General features: G+C 38.1%; 1 protein-coding gene across 6 annotated transcripts in view; it reads right to left on the bottom strand.

The window, feature by feature from the left end:
- UBAP2 (ubiquitin associated protein 2) overlaps window positions 1-24,178 on the bottom strand; it is a 125,117-nt gene that overhangs the window by 37,792 nt on the left and 63,147 nt on the right. For 3 of the 6 annotated variants that reach the window (XR_011377547.1, XM_070045752.1, XM_070045751.1), the window contains exons 6-10: window positions 23,219-23,296; window positions 16,969-17,103; window positions 7,142-7,196; window positions 5,598-5,701; window positions 1,106-1,171 (exon numbers count right to left, since the gene is read on the bottom strand). Coding sequence is in view for 5 of the 6 variants with exons in the window: in XM_070045752.1 (XP_069901853.1) it covers window positions 1,106-1,171; window positions 5,598-5,701; window positions 7,142-7,196; window positions 16,969-17,103; window positions 23,219-23,296 (438 nt within the window). In the remaining variant the exon portion in view is untranslated. The remainder of the gene's footprint in view (window positions 1-1,105; window positions 1,172-5,597; window positions 5,702-7,141; window positions 7,197-16,968; window positions 17,104-23,218; window positions 23,297-24,178) is intronic. The other 3 variants (XM_070045754.1, XM_070045753.1, XM_060301051.1) reach the window with 1 other exon arrangement.

The following is a 24,178-nucleotide window of genomic DNA, read 5'->3' on the forward strand; positions in this document are numbered from 1 at the left end:
CCAAAAAATGTGTAAGTTGTGGCAAAATACTTATAAAATTTACTACAGTAATCATTTTTTAAGTGTACAATTCAGTGATACTAATTTAAAACACACATTCTTATACATGATATGTAAAGAGACTGGCCTACCACTTAGAGAGGAGTATTATGAAAATAATTAAAATGCAAACTTAGACATGTAGAAGAGGATGAGAAGCTGAGTACATTTACTTATTTTATTTCTACTTATTTCTGGCTGCATTGGGTCTTCATTACTGCACGCAGGCTTTCTCTAGTTGCAGAAAGCCAGGGCTACTCTTCGTTGCAGTGTGCAGGCTTCTCATTGTGGTGGCTTCTCTTGTTGCAGCTCTAGGGAGCATGGGCTCAGTAGCTGTGGCGCACGGGCTCAGTTGCCCTGCGACGTGTGGGATCTTCCTGGACCAGGGCTCGAACCTGTGTCCCCTGCACCAACAGGTGGATTCTTAACCACTGCGCCAACAGGAAAGCCCCGAGTACATTTAAAAGCAGGCAGAAGACAACGTATGAAATTGTAAGCAGAAGTCCAACATGGTATGGTGTTATGTCAAGCCCCGTGTCAGCAGCCAAGGTCAAGCTGTTGCAGTGACCCACCCTAGATACACGGACTCGAAAAACTACATGACATTAGATACAGAAGAATACAGAGTCAGGTCCTAAAATCTTATTTTGGAATATTAAAATTTTACAGGAAGACCTTGCTCCCCATTGTAGACCTACAGACCTTCACATCAAACATACGAGAAAAATTCAATGACATTAATTTATTTCTAGCTTAAAACAATAAATTTGAGATGTATGCTTTATGTTCAGTTTAACTTGATGTTAGCCCTCTATCAAAAGGACATATAAGGCAGCCTTACAGAAAAAAGGACAGCAGTGATGCAAAAATCTGTGTCACCTTGAAGGCCAATGTGAAAAACACTTCTATTATCAAAAGCTGGTAATTACTTTATCAAGCAGTTGTAGAAATATAGTTCACAAACATTCATCTGATGAATTTTTATTAGCTAGCCTTGATAAAAATGGAAGATATTTTAAGCATTTTATCAGATTCTTAACTAAGAAATTTTAAAAAAAATTCATACCTTTGAGTCCCAAAGAATTTTTGTTTGGCAGATTCTGAGCTACATTTTGAGCATTTGATGCCAGTTCTGTGGATCAATGTAAAATGGAAGGTTTTAACATATCACAACAATTAAGGTATTCATCAGAAAAGAAATTGGTCAGCAAATTAAACGAAGGAGGGAAAGCATCAAACTAAGTATATGCTGTGTGTCCAAGGAAAAACAAACTTACTGCAGTCCATGCTATGACAGACTGCTATGGTCCAACTATGAACCTTAACAGCCAGACAGATCTTGAACATTCAATTTACATCAATTATGCTTGTTCTCATTCCCATGTTCACCAAGTTCCCTTCCCACTTGTCAAAGAAAACATTCCAATCTGTTTAAAAGGTATGTTTTTAGTAAATTTATAAATTAGCATTTTGACTACCCTTCAGTCTTTCTATTTTGGGTAATGTTTGATTCTGACTCTAGGGAATGGATTTGATTATTATCCTGTCAAGTCAGGTTTCTGAGCCTATGAGGCTGTGGGCTAGACTCAGAACTCTGGGTTATCAACAAGACAATACCATTCTGTGAGGCTTCTAGAGAAATAGCCAGCACTCCATCAGATGACATCTTTTAACTGTATTTTGCATCGAACACATTCTGCTACTCTAAATGAAAATAAGAGGAATGAGAGGGAAGAGATAAAGACAAAAGGAGAAGGAAGAAGAGATGGAGGAATATGAAAAAAGAAAAATAGCAGTTAATGGACTAATTAACTGTTTAAACATTCTGTTTGCTCCAACATTCTGTTTCAAACATCTGATTTAAAAATCAGTGGCGGTTATAAATAAAGCCACTATAAACATCACATGCAGGCCTTTGTGTGGGTATTTTCATTCCTCTTCAGTAAAAACTTAGGGTTGGGATTGTAAGACTGTATAGTATATGTATGCTTTCACACCAGGAACGTAGGAGTTCGAGTTACTCTGTCACCTTCACTAACACTTGGAACTGTCAGTTTTTTTAAAAAGCTATTTTAATGGATGAAAGGTGGTAGCCTACTGTGGTTTTAATTTGTATTTCCCCAATGACCAATGATGATTAGCACATTTTTGTGTGCTTATTGCCATCCATATATCTTCCTTTGTGAAGCATCTGTTCAAATCATTTGCTCATTTTTCATTAACTTTTTATTTTGAAATAATTATACATTCACAAGAAGTTATCCTTCACCCAGTCTCCCCCTATGACTACATCTCACATAATTCCAGTAAAATATTATAGCAAAAAAACTGACACAGATACAGAATGCGTATACCGTTCTATGTCAAGTTTGTATTGTGGTAAAATAATGTTTATGTGGTAAATAAAATTTACCATGCTAACCTTTTTTTTTTTTTTTTTTTGTGGTATGCGGGCCTCTCACTGTTGTGGCCTCTGCTGTTGCGGAGCAAAGGCTCTGGACGCACAGGATCAGCGGCCATGGCTCATGGGCCTAGCCGCTACGCGGCCTGTGGGATCTTCCCAGACTAGGGCGTGAACCCGTGTCCCCTGCATCAGCAGGCGGACTCTCAACCACTGCGCCACCAGGGAAGCCCGATGCTAACCTTTTTAAGTGTACAGTTCACTGGCACTGAGTAATTCACAATGTGATATAACCAGTATCACCATCCATTTCCACAACTTTTCATTTTTTGTTCATTTTTAATTGCTCATTTTACTAGGTTTGTTTTCTTCTCAACGAGTTGTGATAATTCTTCACCCATTCTGTATACGAGTCCCTTTTCAAATAGAGGTTTTAAATAAATATTTCCTCCTAAACTATGCCTTGCTCCTTCATTCTCTTTATTCTCTTCTGAAGAACCATGTTTTTCTTTTAGACTCATGTTTATTATGCCCTACGTAAGAAATTTTTGCTTAATCCAAGGTGGCTAAGATATGCCCTGTATTTTCTTTAGAAGTTGTGCTTTCAGGTTTCACATGTAGAGCTATTATCCAATTGTGGTTATTTTTTATATACAGTATACCATTGAATTGCCTTGGAACCTTTGTCCAAAACCAATTGTATCTGTGGGTTTATTTCTAGATTTGCTATTATATAATTGATCTGTCTCTGTGCTTTTGCCAATTCCACAGTCTTGACTATTGTACCTTTAGGGTAACTTCTTGAAATCAAGGAGTGTGAATCTTTGAACACTGTTAGTTTTCAAAACTGTTTGGGCTATGTTCAGACCTATACTTTTCCATAAAAATTTTAGAATCAAGTTACTGACACACAAAAAATTTGTTAGGATTTTGAATGAACTTGTACTGAACCTGTATATCAATTTGGGGAGAAACAACATGTCAATAATATTGAATCTTCCAATGCATAAACACTGAGTATCTTGCTCCCTTTTTGGGTCATCTTTGATATTTATCATTGTGTTGCATAATTTTCAACATATAAATCTTGCACATATTTTGTCAGATTTATACCTAAGTGCTTCATGTTTTTGTACTACTATAAATGGTATATCCTTCTGTTTATTAATGTTTCTTCAAACACTCAATTTTACATTTTACTGTAAGATTTTATAATTTATATTTTCATTTAGAAGTCTTATCTTGCACATCATTAGACTTCTTCATAAGCATCTGATATTTTTTGAGGCCACTAATTTTTTTTCCATTTTCTCTTTGTTGATGGTTTATAGAAATATCACCTGTCAACTATCTGCACTGTTTAAAGCTTCCTAATTAATTTCATTAATTTATCTATAGATTCTTTTATATCATTGCCAGAAATGACAGGTTTTTTCCTCCCTTTCCAACCCTTCTTTTCTTTTTCAATCTTTGTTTCAGTGTTTATGACCTCTGGTACAGGGGTGAATAGAAATAATGAGAGTAATACTCCTGTTTCTCTTCAGTTCAACTAAATTTTTTGCCTTTATGTAAAAAAAAAAAAAGGTAAGAGGGTAAGAGTAGTGAGAGTAAGCCCCTTGATCTTGTTACAAAAGAAAAATATTCTACACATCACTATTAATTTTGAGGTCTGCTGTGACTTTTGTAGAAATCGGGAATGAATGCTGGGTTTTGTCAAATGCTTTTCCTTATTAAAATGATATGGAGTTTCTCCTTTATTCTGTTAAAGGGGTGAATAATCCTTTTTTTATTGAGATATAACTCATATAACATAAAATCCACACTTTTAAGGCAAAGAACTGATTGGTTTTCAGTATATTCACAAGGTGTACAACAATCACAACTACCTATTCCAGAATATTTTCATTGCTCCAAAAAAATCTGGCACCCGTTCCTAGCCACTCCCCATTTCTCCTAAACATTCCCAGCCCCCAACAGCCACCAGTCTACTTCTGTTTCTATGTATCTGACTAATCTGGATAATTCTTCTTACACATTCAGCCACTGAAGGACATTTGGCTTTTATGTGAACCTGTATCTTCCATTCTCTTGGGTATATATCTAGGAGTCGTCCGATTTTTTAAATGTTAAACTTGAATATCAAGTATAAACTTAACATGGCCATGATACATTAGCCTTTTTCTAGTCTACTGAATTGATTTCCAATATTGTGACTTAAAATTTTTACAGCTGTTTTGAAGAATGAGATTAATCTGTAATTGCAAATGTTAGCAAAAAATTTATTGACAAAGTATCTTCTGATGATTTTTAATAGCTATAATATTAATTATAATAGATTATAAAGATAATTAATATCAATATTCCTTTTCTTATTCCTACAACGAATTATATGTTTCTTCTGTTTCCCTTGATAAGTCTCACAATAAACTTATCAATTCTATTGATACTAGTCTTTTCAAATTACCGTTTTTATAACTTTCGTTGGTCCTCTTGATAGTATATTTGATTTCTAGTTCGCTGTGCTTCTGTGATGGTGGCAACTGTCTTTTTTAGCTAATTATTGAGCTATACTTTTATATTTTGGGTTATAATTCACGAAGTGTCAAATTATGTTTTTATAAATATAATCACAAGTTAATATATATTATCAGGAAAAAATCTTCAAAAGAGCTTTATTAAATAAATAAGCCAATTAACAAGTATTTATCTGTGAATTTCAGTAAAGAAATAATCTTAAAACTGCAGGACACAGAAAAATCTGCAAAAGCAACTGTTGCCCTAAACCCATCTATCATCATCTACCTCTTTATCTGGCCAAATTTGTGTTCACCATTATGAATGGTAAATACTTTGTTTCAAGTCTTGCACTAAGAAATTCTATATATCCCTGACACTGAGATTTGAGTGTGGGTTTGTACTGCCTTACAGATTTATTACAGCCTCTTCTTCAGAGTGCAAAAGGGGTAAACCACATACTTTATCGTCAAATGAGATTTATAAGTGAGAAACTTTGGAGTTAAGAATCAGCTAAGAGTAGTCTCAGAGGTAGGACAGCTGCCTGTTTTTCATTCTTCTCCACCAGCACACTTTGATGTCATCTTTGTACATTAAGAGCTCAAACAATTAAAATACATCTCTGGTGAGAAAAGACACTTACCAGTTCCCTCATCTGCACCATTCTGAGCAGCTTCCCAACCTACTGGTTTTGTCCCACACCCATCTATAGATGGAGAATCTGAATAGTCCGCAGGGTTAAATGTCCTTGGGTTTGAAATAAAGAATAAAGGCAAATCACAAAATTAACTGTACATCATCTTCCCCGAAACAAGCCCTGTCCCTTCTAAGAACCACTATAAGAAACTTCACCCTCCTTCTCCTATTTAATTATAGCCAACTCTTCTTGCCATCGGAATGCAGATCTTCTGAAAAGCAGAGGTTGCCTAGAACCTTCCATACACTCTTGTATGACGCTCCTACTTCCCTAAGTTGTCCTCTGCATCCTAAAGCAAGTGTGGAGACCTATAATAGTTCTAGGCAGGGTAATGGCTCTAATGAAAAACCCACCCACCCCCTCCCAACTAAGCCTAGACTTAAATAGGCAATAGGTCTTTTCTTCCGAAGTCAGAATCTAATTTTGGATTTGAACCTTTTACAGTAGAAGTATATGATTCTTTTTGTTTAGATGGATGTAAATAAAAAGAAAACGTTTTGTTCAGTGCCTCTTTTTAAATTAAAATCCTCAATACCCATGATTCAGATGTCTAACTAGAGCCAAATTAAATAGCACTGCTAAAATTTTCACAACAGAATTAAAAAAATTTTTTTCCAGCATTATTGGGGTGTCACTGACAAAAAGAACCACAAGAGTATTTTTTAAAGTAGACAGCAAAATCCACAAAATCGTTTAAAGCTACTGGGTTGGGCACATACGTTCATATGTTCCGGCCAGTTTGCTCCCTGTGTTTTCATCCTTCCTTTGTCCACAGGGAGCTCAGGCAGAAAACAGAGATGGCAGGAGTCACCACCTGAAGGTAGTGACCCCCAACAGTGCTGCCCTGGAGATATGGAGAAACAAAGGACTTTTCCTTTCTTGACTGTCATCTACTTATGGCCTCTATAAGAAGCTTAAAAACTTTTTATAAAGATCGGGGGCGGGGGGGAGAGCTAATGTTTTGGATAACAGCAAAAAGTGAGAGAACCAGAAATAATGAATAAATAACTGATTATACCATCTATTTAATAACAATATACTCATCCGTCACAATTTAAGATAAAAATGATTGCTTTTCATAAAAAACAAAACAAAAACATTTCATTTACTTACCATTCAAAGATAATTGCTGGATTTACCAACATAACTCTCTTAAGCAATGGTTTTCAACTGGGGTGGCTGTGCACCTCCCTCCCAGGGAACATTTGGCGATGTCTGGAGACATTTTTGACTGTCACAACTTGAGGAGGGGTGCTACTGGCATCTAGTAGGGAGAGGCCAGGGATGTTGCTAAACATCCTACAATGTAAAGGGAACCCCACCACCTCAACAAACTATTATCCAATCCAAAATGTCGATAAAGCCAAGGCTAGAAAACTGCTCTAAGGCCTACTGCAATACAATTTTATTTGTGTTATTTTGCTTTTTCAGTATTGTCTCTTTAAACTACAGAAGGTAATTACTTCAAAAATAGGATGGCTAAGACTTACCCCATGCCTTGTGTTGAGAATCTTCCTGCCCCTCTCCCTCTGCCACGTCCAAACGCTTTTAAAGAAAATATAGTGTAAAAATAATACTTATGTCCTACACAACTATAATTCTACCAACTTCATCCCTTACACACCTACCCAAACATTACTGTCATTGTTCCTAACAGCACCAACATTCCCAACCAGTGCACCCAATCTGCTGGTCCCTAATGACACAAATATCTACAGTTATTGATCTCAAAGGATAGAAAAGAATTTAATTCTGCTTGTACAACACTTGTCATATTTAGCAGCTTAACACGGGCAGGTTTTATTTATATATATATATATATATAAAATTTATTTTTGGCTGCATTGGGTCTACATTGCTGGCCGCAGGCTTTCTCTAGTTGCGGCGAGCAGGGGCTACTCTTCATTGCAGTGCGCGGGCTTCTCATCGCAGTGGCTTCTCTTGTTGTGGAGCATGGGCTCTTGGTGTGGGCTTCAGTAGTTGTGGCTCGCAGGCTCTAGAGCACAGGCTCAGTAGTTGTGGCGCATGGGCTTAGCTGCTCTGTGACATGTGGGAGCTTCCCGGACCAGGGATCGAACCCACGTCCCCTGCATTGGCAGGCGGATTCTTAACCACTGCACCACTAGGGAAGCCCCTGATGGTGTTATTACATACGATTTTTAATACTAAGATTCTGACCAATGACCAAAAGGGCAGCAAACAAGAGAGCGAGCAAGCAAGAAGAAATAGTTCTATTCAGTGACTCTCCAGTTTTTCTTAATTGAATCCTAAATTGTGGATTAAAGACCTAAACACAAGAGCTAAAACTATATAGCCCTTAGAAGAAAATACAGAGCAAAAGCTTCATGACACTGAATTTGGTAATGATTTCTTGGATATGACACCAAAGACTCAGGCAAGAAAAGGAAAAAATTAGACTTTAAACTGGTGTATCAAAAGGCATGAACAGACTAAAAAGAAAACCCACAAAATATTTACACATTCTACATTTGATAAGGGAGTAACACTGAGAATACATAACGAAATTCTACAACTCTCTAACAAAACAAACAACCAGATTAAAAAATGGGCAAGGGACTTGAATAGACATCTCTCCAAATATAATATAAAAATGGTCAATGAGCAGATGAAAATATTCTCAACATCACTAATCATTAGGGCAATGTGGCACCCATTACAATGGCTACGAGTGAGAAACAGAGAAAGAGAGAGAGAGAGAAGAGAAAATAAGTGTTGGCAAAGATGTATAGAAACTGAAGCCTTTGTACACTGTTTCATGGGAATGTACAATAGTGTAGCCACTGTGGAAAACAGTTATGGCAATTCCCCCCAAAATTAAAAATAGAACTATATGATCCTTATAGCACAGAGAACTCTGCTCAATATTCTGTAATAACCTAAATGGGAAAGCATTTGAAAAGAATAGATACATGTATAGGTATAACTGAAGCACTTTGCTGTACACCTGAAACTAACACAACATTATAAATCAACTGTAGTCCAATATAAAATTAAAAAAAAAATTTTTAAGAAAAAAAAAAGAATTATATGATCCTGCAATTCCACTTGTGGGTATACGTATCCAAGAGAATTTGAAAATAGGGTCTTGAAGAGATACTTGTACACCCATGTTCACGTTCATAGCAGCCTTACTCATAATAGCCAAAAGGTAGAATCAACCTAAGTGTCCACTGATGAATGAATGTGGTATATACATACAATGTAATATTATTCAGCCTTAAAAAGGAAGGAAGGGGTTTCCCTGGTGGCACAGTGGTTAAGAATCTGCCTGCCAATGCAGGGGACACGGGTTCGAGCCCTGGTCCGGGAAGATCCCACGTGCTGCAGAGCAACTAAGCCCATGCGCCACAACTACTGAGCCTGCGAGCCACAGCTACTGAGTCCACATGCCACAACTACTGAAGCCCGTGCGCCTAGAGCCTGTGCTTCGCAATAAGAGAAGCCACCACAATGAGAAGCCCACACACCACAACAAAGAGTAGTCCCCGCTCGACACAACCAGAGAAAAGCCTGCACGCAGCAACGAAGACCCAATGCAGCCAAAAATAAAATAAATAAATTATAAAAAAAGGAAAAAACAGAAGGAAATTCTGACAAATGCTACAATGTGGATGAACCTTGAGGACATTTTGCTAAGTGAAACAAGCCAATCACAAAAGGACAAATATTTCATGATTCCACTTATATGAGGTATGTAAGAGTACTAAAATTCAGAAAAAGGTGGTTGCCAAGGGATATGTTAGCCATGCTAGTATAACTAAATGTATATTTAATCATGTACAGTTAACTTATCCAGTAGTTCAAATTAAACTATTAAAAGATATGGTCTTAACAAAAATCTACCCTATCCCCAGAGACAGGGGAATACAGGGAAATGTCCTAAAAAGTGGAAGAATTCTAATAATGCATATTAGTGGCTACTATCTATTTTAACACTGTCGAAAGGCAAAGGTAAGACTTCGGGTAAGTCTAAAAGAAGGTTGGAAACTTGGGTTTAAAAAAAAACAAACTTAACTCTAAGAAGAAATCTTTCAATGACCAAGTTTTGGCAAGACTCCTTACAGTTAAGAGAGGTGGTAGGGTGGGGGGAGGAGAGTCATCATGTAAGAAAACGAATTCACAGGACATAAAACACTTAACTGTAAAAAAAAAAAAAAAAAGCAAACAAACTTTAGTATGTCCATACAATGGAATATTATTTGGCTATAAAAAGAAATGAAGTACTTATACATGCTACAACATTGTGCTGATATGTGGTAGAACATCAATGAATCTTTAAAACATTAAGCTAGGTCAAAGAAGCCAGTCACAAAAGAGCACATATTGATAGATTCCATTTACATATCATACGTCCAGAACAGGAGAATCTATAAACACAGGAAGTAGATTACCAGTTGTTTACTGCTGGGATGGCGAGGGGAGGGGGAGGTGATGAAGGAATTGGAAATTGATACTTAAAGGGTATGGGATATTCTTTTTGAGGTGATGAAAATGTTCTGAAATTGATTATGGTGATGGCTGCATAATTCTAAAAATATACTAAAAACCACTGAATTATGCAATGTAAATGGGTGAATTGTACAGTATGTAAATTACATCTCAAGAAATTTTAGAGGGCGATAATAAACACTGTTACCAGTGAAGAAAACAGAAACAACACAACTGCTCTTGATTAAGTGCATTCATGTGCACCCATTCAGTGGCAAACTGTGTGACAAAAGGAATATTTAACAGTGGTTAAGTATTAAGAAAATAGGGGCAATTTTTTAAAAAGGATTCTGCTAAAAAATCATTAAACAATTATCTAATACTTGAGCCAGAAAGCAAGATGTACATGAAAGAGAAGAAAGGAATTTATAAAAGAAAAACATAACCTCAGGCCAAAAATTCAAGAAATCCTGCAAGTCCCCTGGAAAAAGTCAGTATCAACTAAATATCTCCATGTCTCCAGAGAGCAGTAGCCGCACCCAAGTATGAAACACAAACAAGCCAATTATCTTAAGTAGATTTTAAAAAATCAAATCCATCTTCATGTACATTTTAGCAAGCTAACAAAATTGTTCTTTCCTATTCACCTGGCTAGTTACACTACCAGTAACATTGTTATCTGTGTATATACATTTTCCTATACTGTTATCTGGTACAAATAGCTGTTTTCACCTAACAGCTCGGAAGAGAGACCTGGGTTCTTATAATTGAGAAAAACAACATTAAAGTAAATTATCATAAAGAATAAACCAATGTTATGATAAATGCTAAACCTTTACTCATAGAGGTCTATCTAGTGACTCTGCACTACATCTATGTTGAATAATTGCTCAAGTTTTTAATTGTTTAATATTTATGTCTTACACTGAGAGCCAGAGTAGAAAAGTTGCCCATTTCCCTTGAGAAAAGCCAAAACACAGAGAACAGCTAACCACCTCTAGTGGAGAAGGCAAATCTAAAGAACAGATATCCCCCCTGGGGCTGAACATGTGCAACCTAAAGAAAAATAAGAAGATAGAAAGCAATCCCTTTCCTTCACCCCCAGGAGACTGTAAGCAGGGCTTTGATAACAGCCAAATGCACCAGAAACTGTGGGCTCTTGAATTTATCACTGCACACTCTGGGTCATGATCTTTAAGATACTGAGTAGTTCTAAAGTTTTTTTGTACAGACAAAAGTTCCCAGATTTTCAGGGCTGGTTCAATGATCAAGATGGTTGCTGTGTTGACCACAAGCTGCCCACCTGCCCAGAGACCTGTTCAGCCCACAAAGAGAACAGGGCACTCTGGGGCTTGTGGCTCAGAGACTTAGGACTCAGGCAAGTTGTGCCTCTTTGTCCCTGGGTCAGGGTTTATCCACAGAGATAGGAATACGTCTTCCCCAATCACAAAGTAGCGTAAATGAGTCAAATGACAACAGCAAATGCCGCAGGGACTCAGTGAGAAAGAGATCTTATTTCGAGTCTTATCCTCATATCTCATATATTAGCTTTTCCTTAGCAAATAAGTCTGATTATAAATGTGTCACAATAATTATTTCAGGAAAGAATTAATGGATTCTAATACCAGTGAATAAAAGTCTGATGGGAAAATGGTTATTTACACAGTCTCAGAGCACTCCCCCCCAAAAATATGTATTAATTACAAAGAATGAAGGAGTAACTTTACAAAGGAGAAACTTAGCAGAAACCACTTTCCTTAAGTAATCAAAGGTAACATCACTAGCAATGGGATAAATCTGCATCATGTACCCTCTAACATAAGGTACAGCTATATCATTCTGTGGCATTCCGGCCAAACACTGGTAACATGAATCTAATCATGAGGAAACTTCTCAGTTTGCTAATCAAGGACATTCTACAAAAGAGATACTTCCAAAGTGTCAAGGGCATGAAAGACAAAGAAAGACTATTCCAGATTGATAAACTATTCTAGATTGAAGGACACTACACAGACATGGGAACTAAATACTGTGTGTGATCCCAGACTGGATCCTGGACCAGAATATTTGCTTTTTGTTATAAAGAACATTAGCAGGATAACTGGAAATTTTTGAATAAGGCCTATACATTGTATCGATGGTAATTTCGTGATTTTATCATTTTAAGGTAGCTCTTTAAGACAATATATTTTTTCATAAGAGTTACACACTAAAATATTAAGGGGTAAAATGGCATTATGTTTGAAATGAACACACAAGGGTTTCAGAAAAAAACAGTAATATGTACATACAGAGAGGAAATATAGCAAATGTAGCAAAATATTAAAGCTTGGGGACTCTGGGTAAACACTATGCAAAATTCTGCTGTACTTTTTTATTTCAAAGTAAAATGTTAAAACTGCACCCTAAGCACTTATATGTATATTTTATATTCCAGTGAATACATTTTATTCTGTGAAAAATCTAAGTTGTTCTTCATGTTTGCACTAGCTAAGCTGATCCTTCTACACAGAATGTTCCTACCCAGATTTTCACATGGCTTTCTTCCTCCTCACTTTAAATCCCATCTCCTCAGAGACCTCCCTAGGTCCATCTAAAGGAAACCCTATTGGCAGTTGATCACGTCACCAATCACTTTCTTAAGTAAGTCGAACAGTGCTTTTACTTGATTGTCTCTCCTCCTTCCCCACTAAGGATGTGAGGAACCATGTCTTATGCACAGCAGTATCTTCAACAATATAATAGGTACCTAAGTATCAGTTGTTGCGTTAAAGACTGATATGTAACCCCAATGTCATAAACATGGATTTTTTTTCATGGACTCATATTTAGAGGCATAATAATAATATTACTATTCAATTACAGGAAATAACCTAGTTGTTCAGCAACTTATTTTAGAGCATTGCATTTTGTAAAATACTTTTTGTACCATGACCCGAGAAGGCATTATAGAAAATTCAAGAATTAAAACTAGAATGTCAGCACCCAGTAGGTGCTCAACAATTAAACTTTCAGTTATATTATATAGACCATATTCATAAATTAGTTTCCCAGGTGGCGCAGTGGTTAAGAATCCACCTGCCAATGCAGAGGACACGGGTTTGAGCACTGGTCCAGGAAGATCCCACATGCCATGGAGCAACTAAGCCCATGTGCGCCAACTACTGAGCCTGTGCTCTAGAGCCTGTGAGCCACAACTACTGCACCTGTGTGCCACAACTATTGAAGCCTGCGCACCTAGAGCCCATGCTCCGCAACAAGAGAAGCCACCACAATGAGAAGCCCGTGCACCACAACGAAGAGTAGCCCCCATTTGCCGCAACTAGAGAAAGCCCACGTGCAGCAATGAAGACCCAACGCAGCCAAAAATAAAAATTAAAAAAAAAAAAAGTTAGCTGAGTGGCTTGATTATATTGTAACTTCTTACACAAAAGCCAAGTAGTTTCATCCTGGAACACAGAATTATATTATTTTTTTACTAACTAACATGGCACATGATGAAGAACTTTATCAAGAATACTCCCAATCTGAGTTTGAGATTGGCATGTACACACTACTATATTTAAAATAGATAACCAACAAGGATCTACTGTATAGCACAGGGAACTTTGCTCAATATGCAGTAAAATAAACGGGAAATAAACGGGAAAACAATTTGAAAAAGGATAGATACATGGGCTTCCCTGGTGGCGCAGTGGTTGGGAGTCTGCCTGCCGATGCAGGGGACGCGGGTTTGGTGCCCCGGTCCGGGAGGATCTCACATGCCGCAGAAAGGCTGGGCCCGTGGGCCATGGCCGCTGAGCCTGCGCCTCTGGAGCCTGTGCTCCGCAGCGGGAGAGGCTGCGGTGGTGAGAGGCCCGCGTACCGCAAAAAAGAAAAAAAAAAAAAAAAAAAGAATACATACACGTATATGTATAACTGAATCACCTTGCTGTATACCTGAAACTAATACAACATTGTTAATAGACCATGCTCCAATAAAAAAAAAAAAAAGAATACTCCCAATCTCACAGATTATTAACATGGTCTTCAATCTAGACTCAGGATTAGATACTTTATAAATATCAATTAAATTCCACATTTTGTACACAAAACACAGTATTATTTGATAGCCAAGTATCTATGAATAGTCAACATTTATAAATTTCCGAAGGTTTTCACACCAACTACTAGGCTTACTTTCCAAAAAGCAAAGCCCAGAACACTAACGATAGCCTAGCACAGCTGTTATTCTCCTCTTCTGAAGAGGCTGTTTTCTCACAAAAACACACAACTCACAAGCTACCTTTCCACAAACTTTAAATGAATCATAGAAGAATGATCTGTTACAAGTGTCACACTGATTCTTGCTCCTCCCAATACAGAGAAAACATTCAGGGAAAGGTACAGAAAAACTAGGTGTATAAATGGAACTTAATTTTATTTCATTTGCTACAGTTTATACTTTCCATGAAATGGGAGTAAAATATACTCCCATTTTATATATATGATTTTTTATTTAATACAGAGATTACCAAATTCTTAACATAAATTACAAAAAAAATGTACATTAGCATATTAAATCCATGCTGTTTCATAATACTCTTTATGCTAACACTGTGTAGATAAGGCAAAAATTAAAGAGGAAAGGGGTGATTTATTAAAATTTTAGCAGCTTAACATTTTAGCTAATTTTATCATGAACATAGATTACTGTTCTGAGGGAGAGCCAACGTGAAGTCAGCAACAGCTGCCCACGAGTATGGTCAAAATTAAAGAATAAAGGCAATGGAGACCTCAAAGAATCATTTTTAAAGTACACACTTTAAACCATGTACTTGTTTTTTAAGGATGCATTTTAAAATCTGCATACTACCCAACAGATCACAAATAACTGGAAAGGGATAGTACAATCAACAGTTTTAAGGTTAATTCAACACACCATGAGAGCGTAGATTAAGACATTAAATAACTTACAACCAAACTTCTGGAAAGGGACATATTAAACACATAAAACAAAGGACACATCTTTTAATTATGAAAGGGACAAATTATTTGTCTTGCACCACTATTCACTTATTATCAAACTGTACTTTACTAATATTCACCAAGCAAAGTAACTGTTTTTGTGCATACTGGGTACTGAATGCTTTCTCTCTTCTTGCCCTGTGTTGAACTTGGGATAATGATTCTAAGAAATCCCTAGACACAGACCACTACTCTTGAACAGCTTGTTTAAACATGTTTAAATATCAGCTAATAATATAAAAATTACACCTCACTAGAGTTTACATATATGTGGAAGAGGGTGGACTGATTTTTTTTTAACATCTAACTGGGTTTATAAACAGTCAATCTGGGAATTCCCCGGCAGTCCAATGGTTAGGACTTGGCGCTTTCACTGCCAGGGCTTGGGGTTCAATCCCTAGTCCAGGAACTAAGATCCCACAAGCCACGCAACACAGCCAAAAAAAAAAAAACAAAAAGTCAACCTGAGTCCCTTACCCACTACTTTACAACCTTCCTTAAAAGTAAACATAAGGGGGCTTCCCTGGTGGCCCAGTGGTTAAGAATCCGCCTGCCAATGCAGGGGACGTGGGTTCACGCCCTGGTCCAGGAAGATCCCACATGCCGCAGAGCAACTAAGCCCACACGCCACAACTACTAAGCCTGCGCTCTAGAGCCCGCAAGCCACAACTACTAAGCCTGCATGCCACAACTACTGAAGCCCGCACACCTAGAGCCCATGCTCCGCACAAGAGAAGCCACCGCAATGAGAAGCCGCACACCGCAACGAAGAGTAGCCCCCGCTGGCCACAACTAGAGAAATGCCGTGCAAGCAGGAACAAAAACCCAATGCAGTCAAAAATAAATTAAAATAAATTGAAAAAAAAAAAGTAAACATCAGGGGACTTCCACTGAAGGTCCAGTGGCTAAGACTTCACCTTCCAATGCAGGGAGTGAGGGTTCAATCCCGGGTCAGGGAACTAAGACCCCACATGCCTCACGGCCAAAAAACCAAAACATAAAACAGAAACAATAGTGTAACAAATTCAATAAAGACTTTAAAACTGGTTCACATCAAAAAATTCTTTAAAAAAAAAAAAAAAAAAGTAGGGCTTCCCTGGTGGCGCAGTGGTTGAGAGTCTACCTGCCGATGCAGAGGACACGGGTTTGTGCCCCGGTCTGGGAAGATCCCACACGCTGTGGAGCGGTGAGGCCCGTGAGCCATGGTCGCTGAGCCTGTGCGTCCAGAGCCTGTGCTCTGTAACGGGAGAGGCCACAACAGGGAGAGGCCTGTGTATCGCCAAAAAAAAAAAAAAAAAAAAAGGAAACATAAGGAGGTGGGGGGGGGGTACAATTAACATATATACACTACTATATATAAAGTGGATTTAAAAAAAAAAAAGGACCAAGACTGATTCAAGATGGTGGAGTGGAAGGACATGTGCTCACTCCCTCTTGCGAGAGCACTGGAATCCCAACTAACTGCTGAACAATCATCAACAGGAACACACTGCAACTCACCAAAAAAGATACCCCATATCCAAAGACAAAGGAGAAGCCGCAATGAGACAGTAGGAGGGGCACAATCACAATAAAATCAAATCACATAATCACTAACTGGAGAACACTTATACCATAGAAGTCCACCCACTGGACTAAAGGTTCTGAGCCCCACGTCAGGCTTCCCAACCTGGGGGTCAGGCAATGGGAGGAGGAATTCCTAGAGAATCAGACTTTGAAGGCTAGCGGGATTTGATTGCAGGACTTTGACAGGACTGGGGTAAAAAGAGACTCCACTCTTGGAGGGCACACACGAAGTAGTGTGCACATCAGGACCCAGGGGAAGGAGCAGTGACCCCATAGGAGACTGAAGCAGACCTACCTGCTACTGTTGGAGGGTCTCTTGCAGAGGCAGGGGGTGGCTGTGGCTCACTGTGAGGACAAGGACACTGGCAGCAGAAGTTCTCAGAAATACTCCTTGGCATGAGCCCTCCCAGAGTCTCCAGTGCTGGGTCACCTCAGGCCAAACAACCAACAGGGAGGGAACTCAGCCCCACACATCAGCAGACAAATGGATTAAAATTTTACTGAGCTCTGTCCACCAGAGCAACACCCAGGTCTACCCAACACCAGTCCCTCCCATGAGGAAGCTTGCACAAGCCTCTTAGATAGCCTCATCCACCAGAGGCAAGAAGAACTACAATACTGCAACCTGTGGAACAAAAACCACATTCACAGAAAGACAGACAAAATGAAAAGGCACAGGACTTTGTTACCAGATGAAGGAACAAGATAAAACCCCAGAAAAACAACTAAATAAAGTGGAGATAGGCAACCTTCCAGAAAAAGATTTCAGAACAATGATAGTGAAGATGATCCAGGACCTTGGAAAAAGAATGGAGGGAAAGATCGAGAAGATGCAAGAAATGTTTAACAAAGACCTAGAAGAATTAAAGAACAAACACCTAGAAGAATTAACAAACAGAGACGAACAATACAATCACTGAAATGAAAAATACACTAGAAGGAAACAACAGAATAACTGAGGCAGAAGAACAGATACATGACCTCGGAGATAGAATAGTGGAATTCACTGCCGCAGAACAGAATAAAGAAAAAAGAAGGAAAAAAATGAAGACAGCCTAAAAGACCTCTGGGACAACATTAAATGCACTAACATTTGCATTATAGGGGTCCCAGAAGAAGAAGAGAGAGAGACAGGACCCAAGAAAACATTTGAAGAGATGAGAGTAGAAAACTTCCTTAACATGGTAAAAAAATAGCCAGCCAAGTCCAGGAAGCGCAGAGAGTCCCAAGCAGGATAAACCCAAGGAGAAACATGCCAAGACACACAGTAATTAAATTGACAAAAATTAAAGACAAAAATTATTAAAAGCAACAAGGAAAAATAACATACAAGGGAACTCCCATTAAGGTTAACAGCTGATTTCTCAGCAGAAACTCTACAAGGCAGAAGGGAGTGTCACGATATATTTAAAGTGATGAAAGGGAAGAACCTACAACCAAGATTACTCTACCCGGCAAGCATCTCATTCAGATTCGACGGAGAAATCAAAAGCTTTACAGACAAGCAAAAGCTAAGAGAATTCAGCACCACCAAACCAACTCTACAACAAATGCTAAAAGAACTTCTCTAAGTGGAAAACACAAGAGAAGAAAAAGACCTACAAGAAACAAACCCAAAACAATTAAGAAAATGGTAATAGGAACATACATATCAATAATTACCATAAATGTGAATGGATTAAATGCTCCAACCAAAAGACACAGGCTCGCTGAATGGATACAAAAAGAAGGCCCATATAAATGCTCTCTACAAGAGACCCACTTCAGGCCAAGGGACACATACAGACTGAAAGTTAGGGGATGGAAAACGATATTCCATGCAAATGGAAAAAGAAAGCTAGAGTAGCAATACTAATTATCAGATAAAATAGACTTTAAAATAAAGAATGTTACAAGTGACAAGGAAAGAAACTACATAATGATCAAAGGATCAATCCAAGAAGAAGATATAACAATTATAAATATATATGAACCCAACATAGGAGCACCTCAATACATAAGGCAAATGCCAACAGCCATAAAAGATGAAATCAACAGTAACACAATAATACTGGGGGACTTTAACACCCCACTTACACAAATGGGCAGATCATCCAGACAGAAAATTAATAAGGAAACACAAGCTTTAAATGACACAAAAAACCAGATAGATTTAATTGATATTTATAGGACATTCCATCTGAAAACAGCAGATTAACTTTCTTCTCAAGTGACCACAGCACATTTTCCAGGATAGATCACATGCTGGGTCACAAATCAAGCCCCGGTAAATTTAAGAAAATTGAAATCATAACAAGCATCTTTTCTGACCACAACGCTATGAGATTAGAAATAAATTACAGAGAAAAAAAAGTAAAAACCACAAACACATGGAGGCTAAACAATATGTTACTAAATAACCAAGATATCACTGAAAAAATCAAAGAGGAAATAAAAAATTACCCAGAGACAAATGACAATGAAAACATGACGATCCAAAACCTATGGGATGCAGCAAAAGCAGTTCTAAGAGGGAAATTCATAGCAATACAATCCTACCTCAAGAAACAAGAAAAATCTCAAACAAACAATATAACTTTACAACTGAAGGAACTAGAGAAAGAAGAACAAACAAAACCCAAAGTTAGTAGAAGGAAAGAAACCATAAAGATCAGAGCAGAAATAAATGAAATAGAAACAAAACAACAGCAAAGATCAATAAAACTAAAAGTTGGTTCTTTGAGAAGATAAACAAAATTGATAAACCTTTAGCCAGACTCATCAAGAAAAAGAGGGAGAGGACTCAAATCAATAAAATTAGAAAAGAAAAAGGGGAAGTTACAACAGACACCGCAGAAATACAAAGCATCCTAAGAGACTACTACAAGCAACTCTATGCCAATAAAATGGACAACCTGGAAGAAATGGACAAATTCTTAGAAAGTATGAACAGACCAATCACAAGCAATGAAATTGAAACTGGGAATAAAAATCTTCCAACAAAGAAAAGTCCAGGACCAGATGGCTTCACAGGTGAATTCTATCAAACATTTAGAGAAGAGCTAACACCCATCCTCTCAAACTCTTCCAAAAACTGCAGGGGGAGGAACATTCCCAAACTCATTCTACGAGGCCACCATCACCCTGATACCAAAACCAGACAAAAATACTACAAAAAAAGAAAATTTCAGACCAATATCACTGATGAATATAAATACAAAAATCCTCAACAAAATACTAGCAAACAGAATCCAACAACACATTAAAAAGATCATACACCATGATCAAGTGGGATTTTATCCCAGGGATGCAAGGATTCTTCAATATATGCAAATCAATCAATGTGATACACCATATTAACAAATTGAAGAAGAAAAAACCATATGATCATCTCAATGGACACAGAAAAAGCTTTTGACAAAATCCAACACCCATATTTATGATAAAAACTCTCAAGCAAGTGGGCATAGAGAGTACCCACCTCAACATAATAAAGGCCATATAAGACAAACCCACAGCAAATATCATTCTCAATCGTAAAAAACTGAAAGCATTTCCTCTAAGATCAGGAACAAGACAAGGATGTCCACTCTCCACTATTATTCAAAATAGTTTTGGAAGTCCTAGCCACGGCAATCAGAGAAGAAAAAGAAATAAAAGAATACAAATCAGAAAAGAAAAAGTAAAACTGTCACTGTTTGCAGATGACATACTATATATAGATAATCCTAAAGATGCCACCAGAAAACTACTAGAGATAATCAATGAATTTGGTAAAGCTGCAGGATACAAAATTAATACACAGAAATGTCTTGCGTTCCTATACACTAATGACAAAAAATCTGAAAGAGAAATTAAGAAGACAATCCCATTTACCACTGCAACAAAAAGAATAAAATACCTAGGAATAAACCTACCTAAGGAGACAAAAGACCTGTATGCAGAAAACTATAAGACAAAGATGAAAGAAATTAAAGATGATACAAACAGAGAGATATACCATGTTCTTGGATTGGAAGAATCAACATTGTGAAAATGACTATACTACCCAAAGCAATCTACAGATTCAATACAATCCCTATCAAGCTACCAATGGCATTTTTCCACAGAACTAGAACGAACAATTTCACAATGTGTATGGAAACACAAAAGACTCCGAATAGCCAAAGCAATCTTGAGAAAGAAAAACGGAGATGGAGAATTCAGGCTCCCTGACTTCAGACTGTACTACAAAGCTACAGTAATCAAGAAAGTATGGTACTGGCAGAAAAACGGAAATATAGATCAATGTAACAGGATAGAAAGCCCAGAGATAAACCCACGCACATGTGGTCACCTTATCTTTGACAAAGGAGGCAAGAATATACAATGGAGAAAAGACAGCCTCTTCAATAAGTGGTGCTGGGAAAACTGGACAGCTACATGTAAAAGAAATTAGAATGCTCCCTAACACCATACACAAAAATAAACTCAAAATGGATTAAAGACCTAAATGTAAGGCCAGACACTATAAAACTCTTAGAGGAAAACACAGGCAGAACACTCTATCACATAAATCACAGAAGATCCTTTTTGACGCACCTCCTAGAGAAATGGAAATAAAAACAAAAATAAACAAATGGGACTTAATGAAACTTAAGAGCTTTTGCATAGCAAAGGAAACCATAAACAAGAAGAAAAGACAACCCTCAGAATGGGAGAAAATATTTGCAAACAAAGCAGCTGACAGAGAATTAATCTCCAATATACAAGCAGCTCATGCAGCTCAATATCCAAAAAACAAACAACCCAATGAAAAAAGGGTGTAAGACCTAAATAGACATTTCTCCAAAGAAGATATACAGATTACCAACAAACACATGAAAGGATGCTCAACATCACTAATTATTAGAGAAATGCAAATCAAAACCACAATGAGGTATCAATTCACACCAGTCAGAACGGCCATCATCAAAAAATCTATGAACAGTAAATGCTGGAGAGGGTGTGGAGAAAAGGGAACCCTCTTGCACTGTGGGTGGGAATGTAAGTTGATACAGCACTATGGAGAACACTATGGAGGTTTCTTAAAAACCTAAAAATAGAACTACCATATGACCCAGCAATCCCACTACTGGGTGTACACCCTGAGAAACATAATTCAAAAAGAGTCATGTACCACAATGTTCACTGTAGCACTATTTATAATAGCCAGGGCATGGAAGCAACCTAAGTGTCCATCAGCAGATGAATGGATAAAGAAGATGTGGCACATATATACAATGGTATACTACTCAGCCATAAAAAGAAACGAAATTGTGTTATTTGTAGTGAGGTGGATGGACCTAGAGTCTGTCATACAGAGTGAAGTAAGTCAGAAAGAGCTACAACTACTGAGCCCGGGTGCCACAGCTACTGAAGCCCGCACTCCTAGAGCCCGTGCTCCGCAACAAGAGAAGACACGCCAATAAGAAGCCCACGCACTGCAACGAAGAGTAGCCCCTCCTCACCGCAACTAGAGGAAGCCTGTGTGCAGCAACAAAGACCCAACGCAGCCAAAAATAAATAAAATTAAACCTTTTTAAAATAAATTTATTTTATTCTATTTTATTTATTTGGCTGCTGTGGGTCTTCGTTGCTGAACGCGGGCTTTCCCTAGTTGCGGCGAGCAGGGTCTACTCGTCGTTGCGGTGCTTGAGCTTCTCATTGTGCTGGCTTCTCTTGTTGCGGAGCACGGGCTCTAGGAGTGCGGGCTTCAGTAGCTGTGGCACCCGGGCTCAGTAGTTGTAGCTCGCAGGCTCTAGAGCGCAGGCTCAGTAGTTGGGGCGCATGGGCTTAGCTGCTCTGCGGCATGTGGGATCTTCCCGGACCAGGGCTTGAACCCGTGTCCGCTGCATTGGCAGGTGGATTTTTAACCACTGCACCACCAGGGAAGTCCCAAAATTAAACCTTAAAGAAAAAAAAAAAAGCAGTTGTTGGTTACCAAGGATTTCCTTTAAAAAACAAAAAGAAGGGCTTCCCTGGTGGCACAGTGGTTGGGAGTCCGCCTGCCGATGCAGGGGACACGGGTTCGTGCCCCGGTCTGGGAAGATCCCACATGCCGCCGAGCGGCTGGGCCCGTGAGCCATGGCTGCTGAGCCTGCGCGTCCGGAGCCTGTGCTCCGCAACGGGAGGGGCCACAGCGGTGAGAGGCCCGCGTACCCGTGTGCTGCAACTAAGACCCAATGCAGCCAAATAAATAAATACATAAATAAACATTAGAAACAAACAAAAAAGCATCATATGGTAAAACACTTTACTATGGGTAAAGTCCAACATAGGAGAATTAATAACTTTTTGGTCAGAGCTTCAAGTTTTAAATTATTCATAGAAAGGGCCTTTCTCAGCTCATTTGAAAACAACCAATAGGTTTCCTCAAAATTACATAATCCAAACACTTCATTCATTGGCATCAGTAAATGAATCAAAAGATTTCAGATCAACCATTCTTTCAGAGTACACTGTCATGGCTTAATGTACTGAGTATATGAACAGCCTGCCTCCTTCTCCCGATCACAAGCATCTCCGTCCGCCTTATTCTGTCTTACCTCTACCACGAGCTCTCTTGCCACGGTCTGAAGGCTTGTCCCCTTGATTGCAATCAATTCCATTCTCTTCACCTCTAACTAAGGAAGAAAAAGAGCACCCGTTATACATAATCAAACTAACAGCTATTACAGCTATTAAAGACAAGGACAAAAAGACTCCCTCCACCCCTCAACAAAAAAAGGCTTTTTAAAAAAAGGTTAAAATTTAACCAAAGGGTTTGGAAAACAAGAAAAACCAAACCAGCGTGGCTCAAAAAACTGAATGACAGCACAACCTGCTTAATTCATAGGTGAAAATTCAAAAAGAAATTAAAATGATGTACCACCTTTATTTTCTGTTTTGACGTGCCCTCCTGTAAAGTAAGTTTACTTCCAAAAAAAAAATACCTTTGTTATGTAACCATACACAACAAAATCTGCTCATTGGTTAAGTTCAAAGCCTGGAAAGGCATAGATTAGCAAACTGCAATACCATGGAAACACTGAATTCTTGGGGAAATCATTGTTAGAGAGAGGTTTTTCCAGGTTACTGTCCAGAAGATGCCAACACAGTCTTTTCTTCTCCTTATTTCTATATTGGCATTAATGACTGTATAATACAGAAATTTTATGAACAATATTGGCACAGCTTGCTCCCCTCATCTCTTCTATGGCTTAAGTATGTGAGTTGTCAGTGAGGCCTTCCTTGGTCACTGTCTTTAAATTTGTCAAACCCGTACCTATAATTCCCATCTCTCTGCCTTTGTTTTTCCCCAGAGCATAATTTTCTACATAATGCCATTAAAAGATTACAATATCAATATGAAATGTTACTTCTCTTTTTTATTGTTACATCTCACTCTACCTCCCTTAAAAGATGTTTTAGAAGGGCAAAGATTTCTGTTTTCTTCATTGCTGTATGACTTGAAGACTATCCACTACACTGTAGATACTCAATAAACATCTGTGGTATAAATAAAC

Source organism: Globicephala melas, chromosome 6, assembly GCF_963455315.2.
Source record: "Globicephala melas chromosome 6, mGloMel1.2, whole genome shotgun sequence".
In the NCBI taxonomy this organism is placed as follows: Eukaryota; Metazoa; Chordata; class Mammalia; order Artiodactyla; family Delphinidae; genus Globicephala; species Globicephala melas.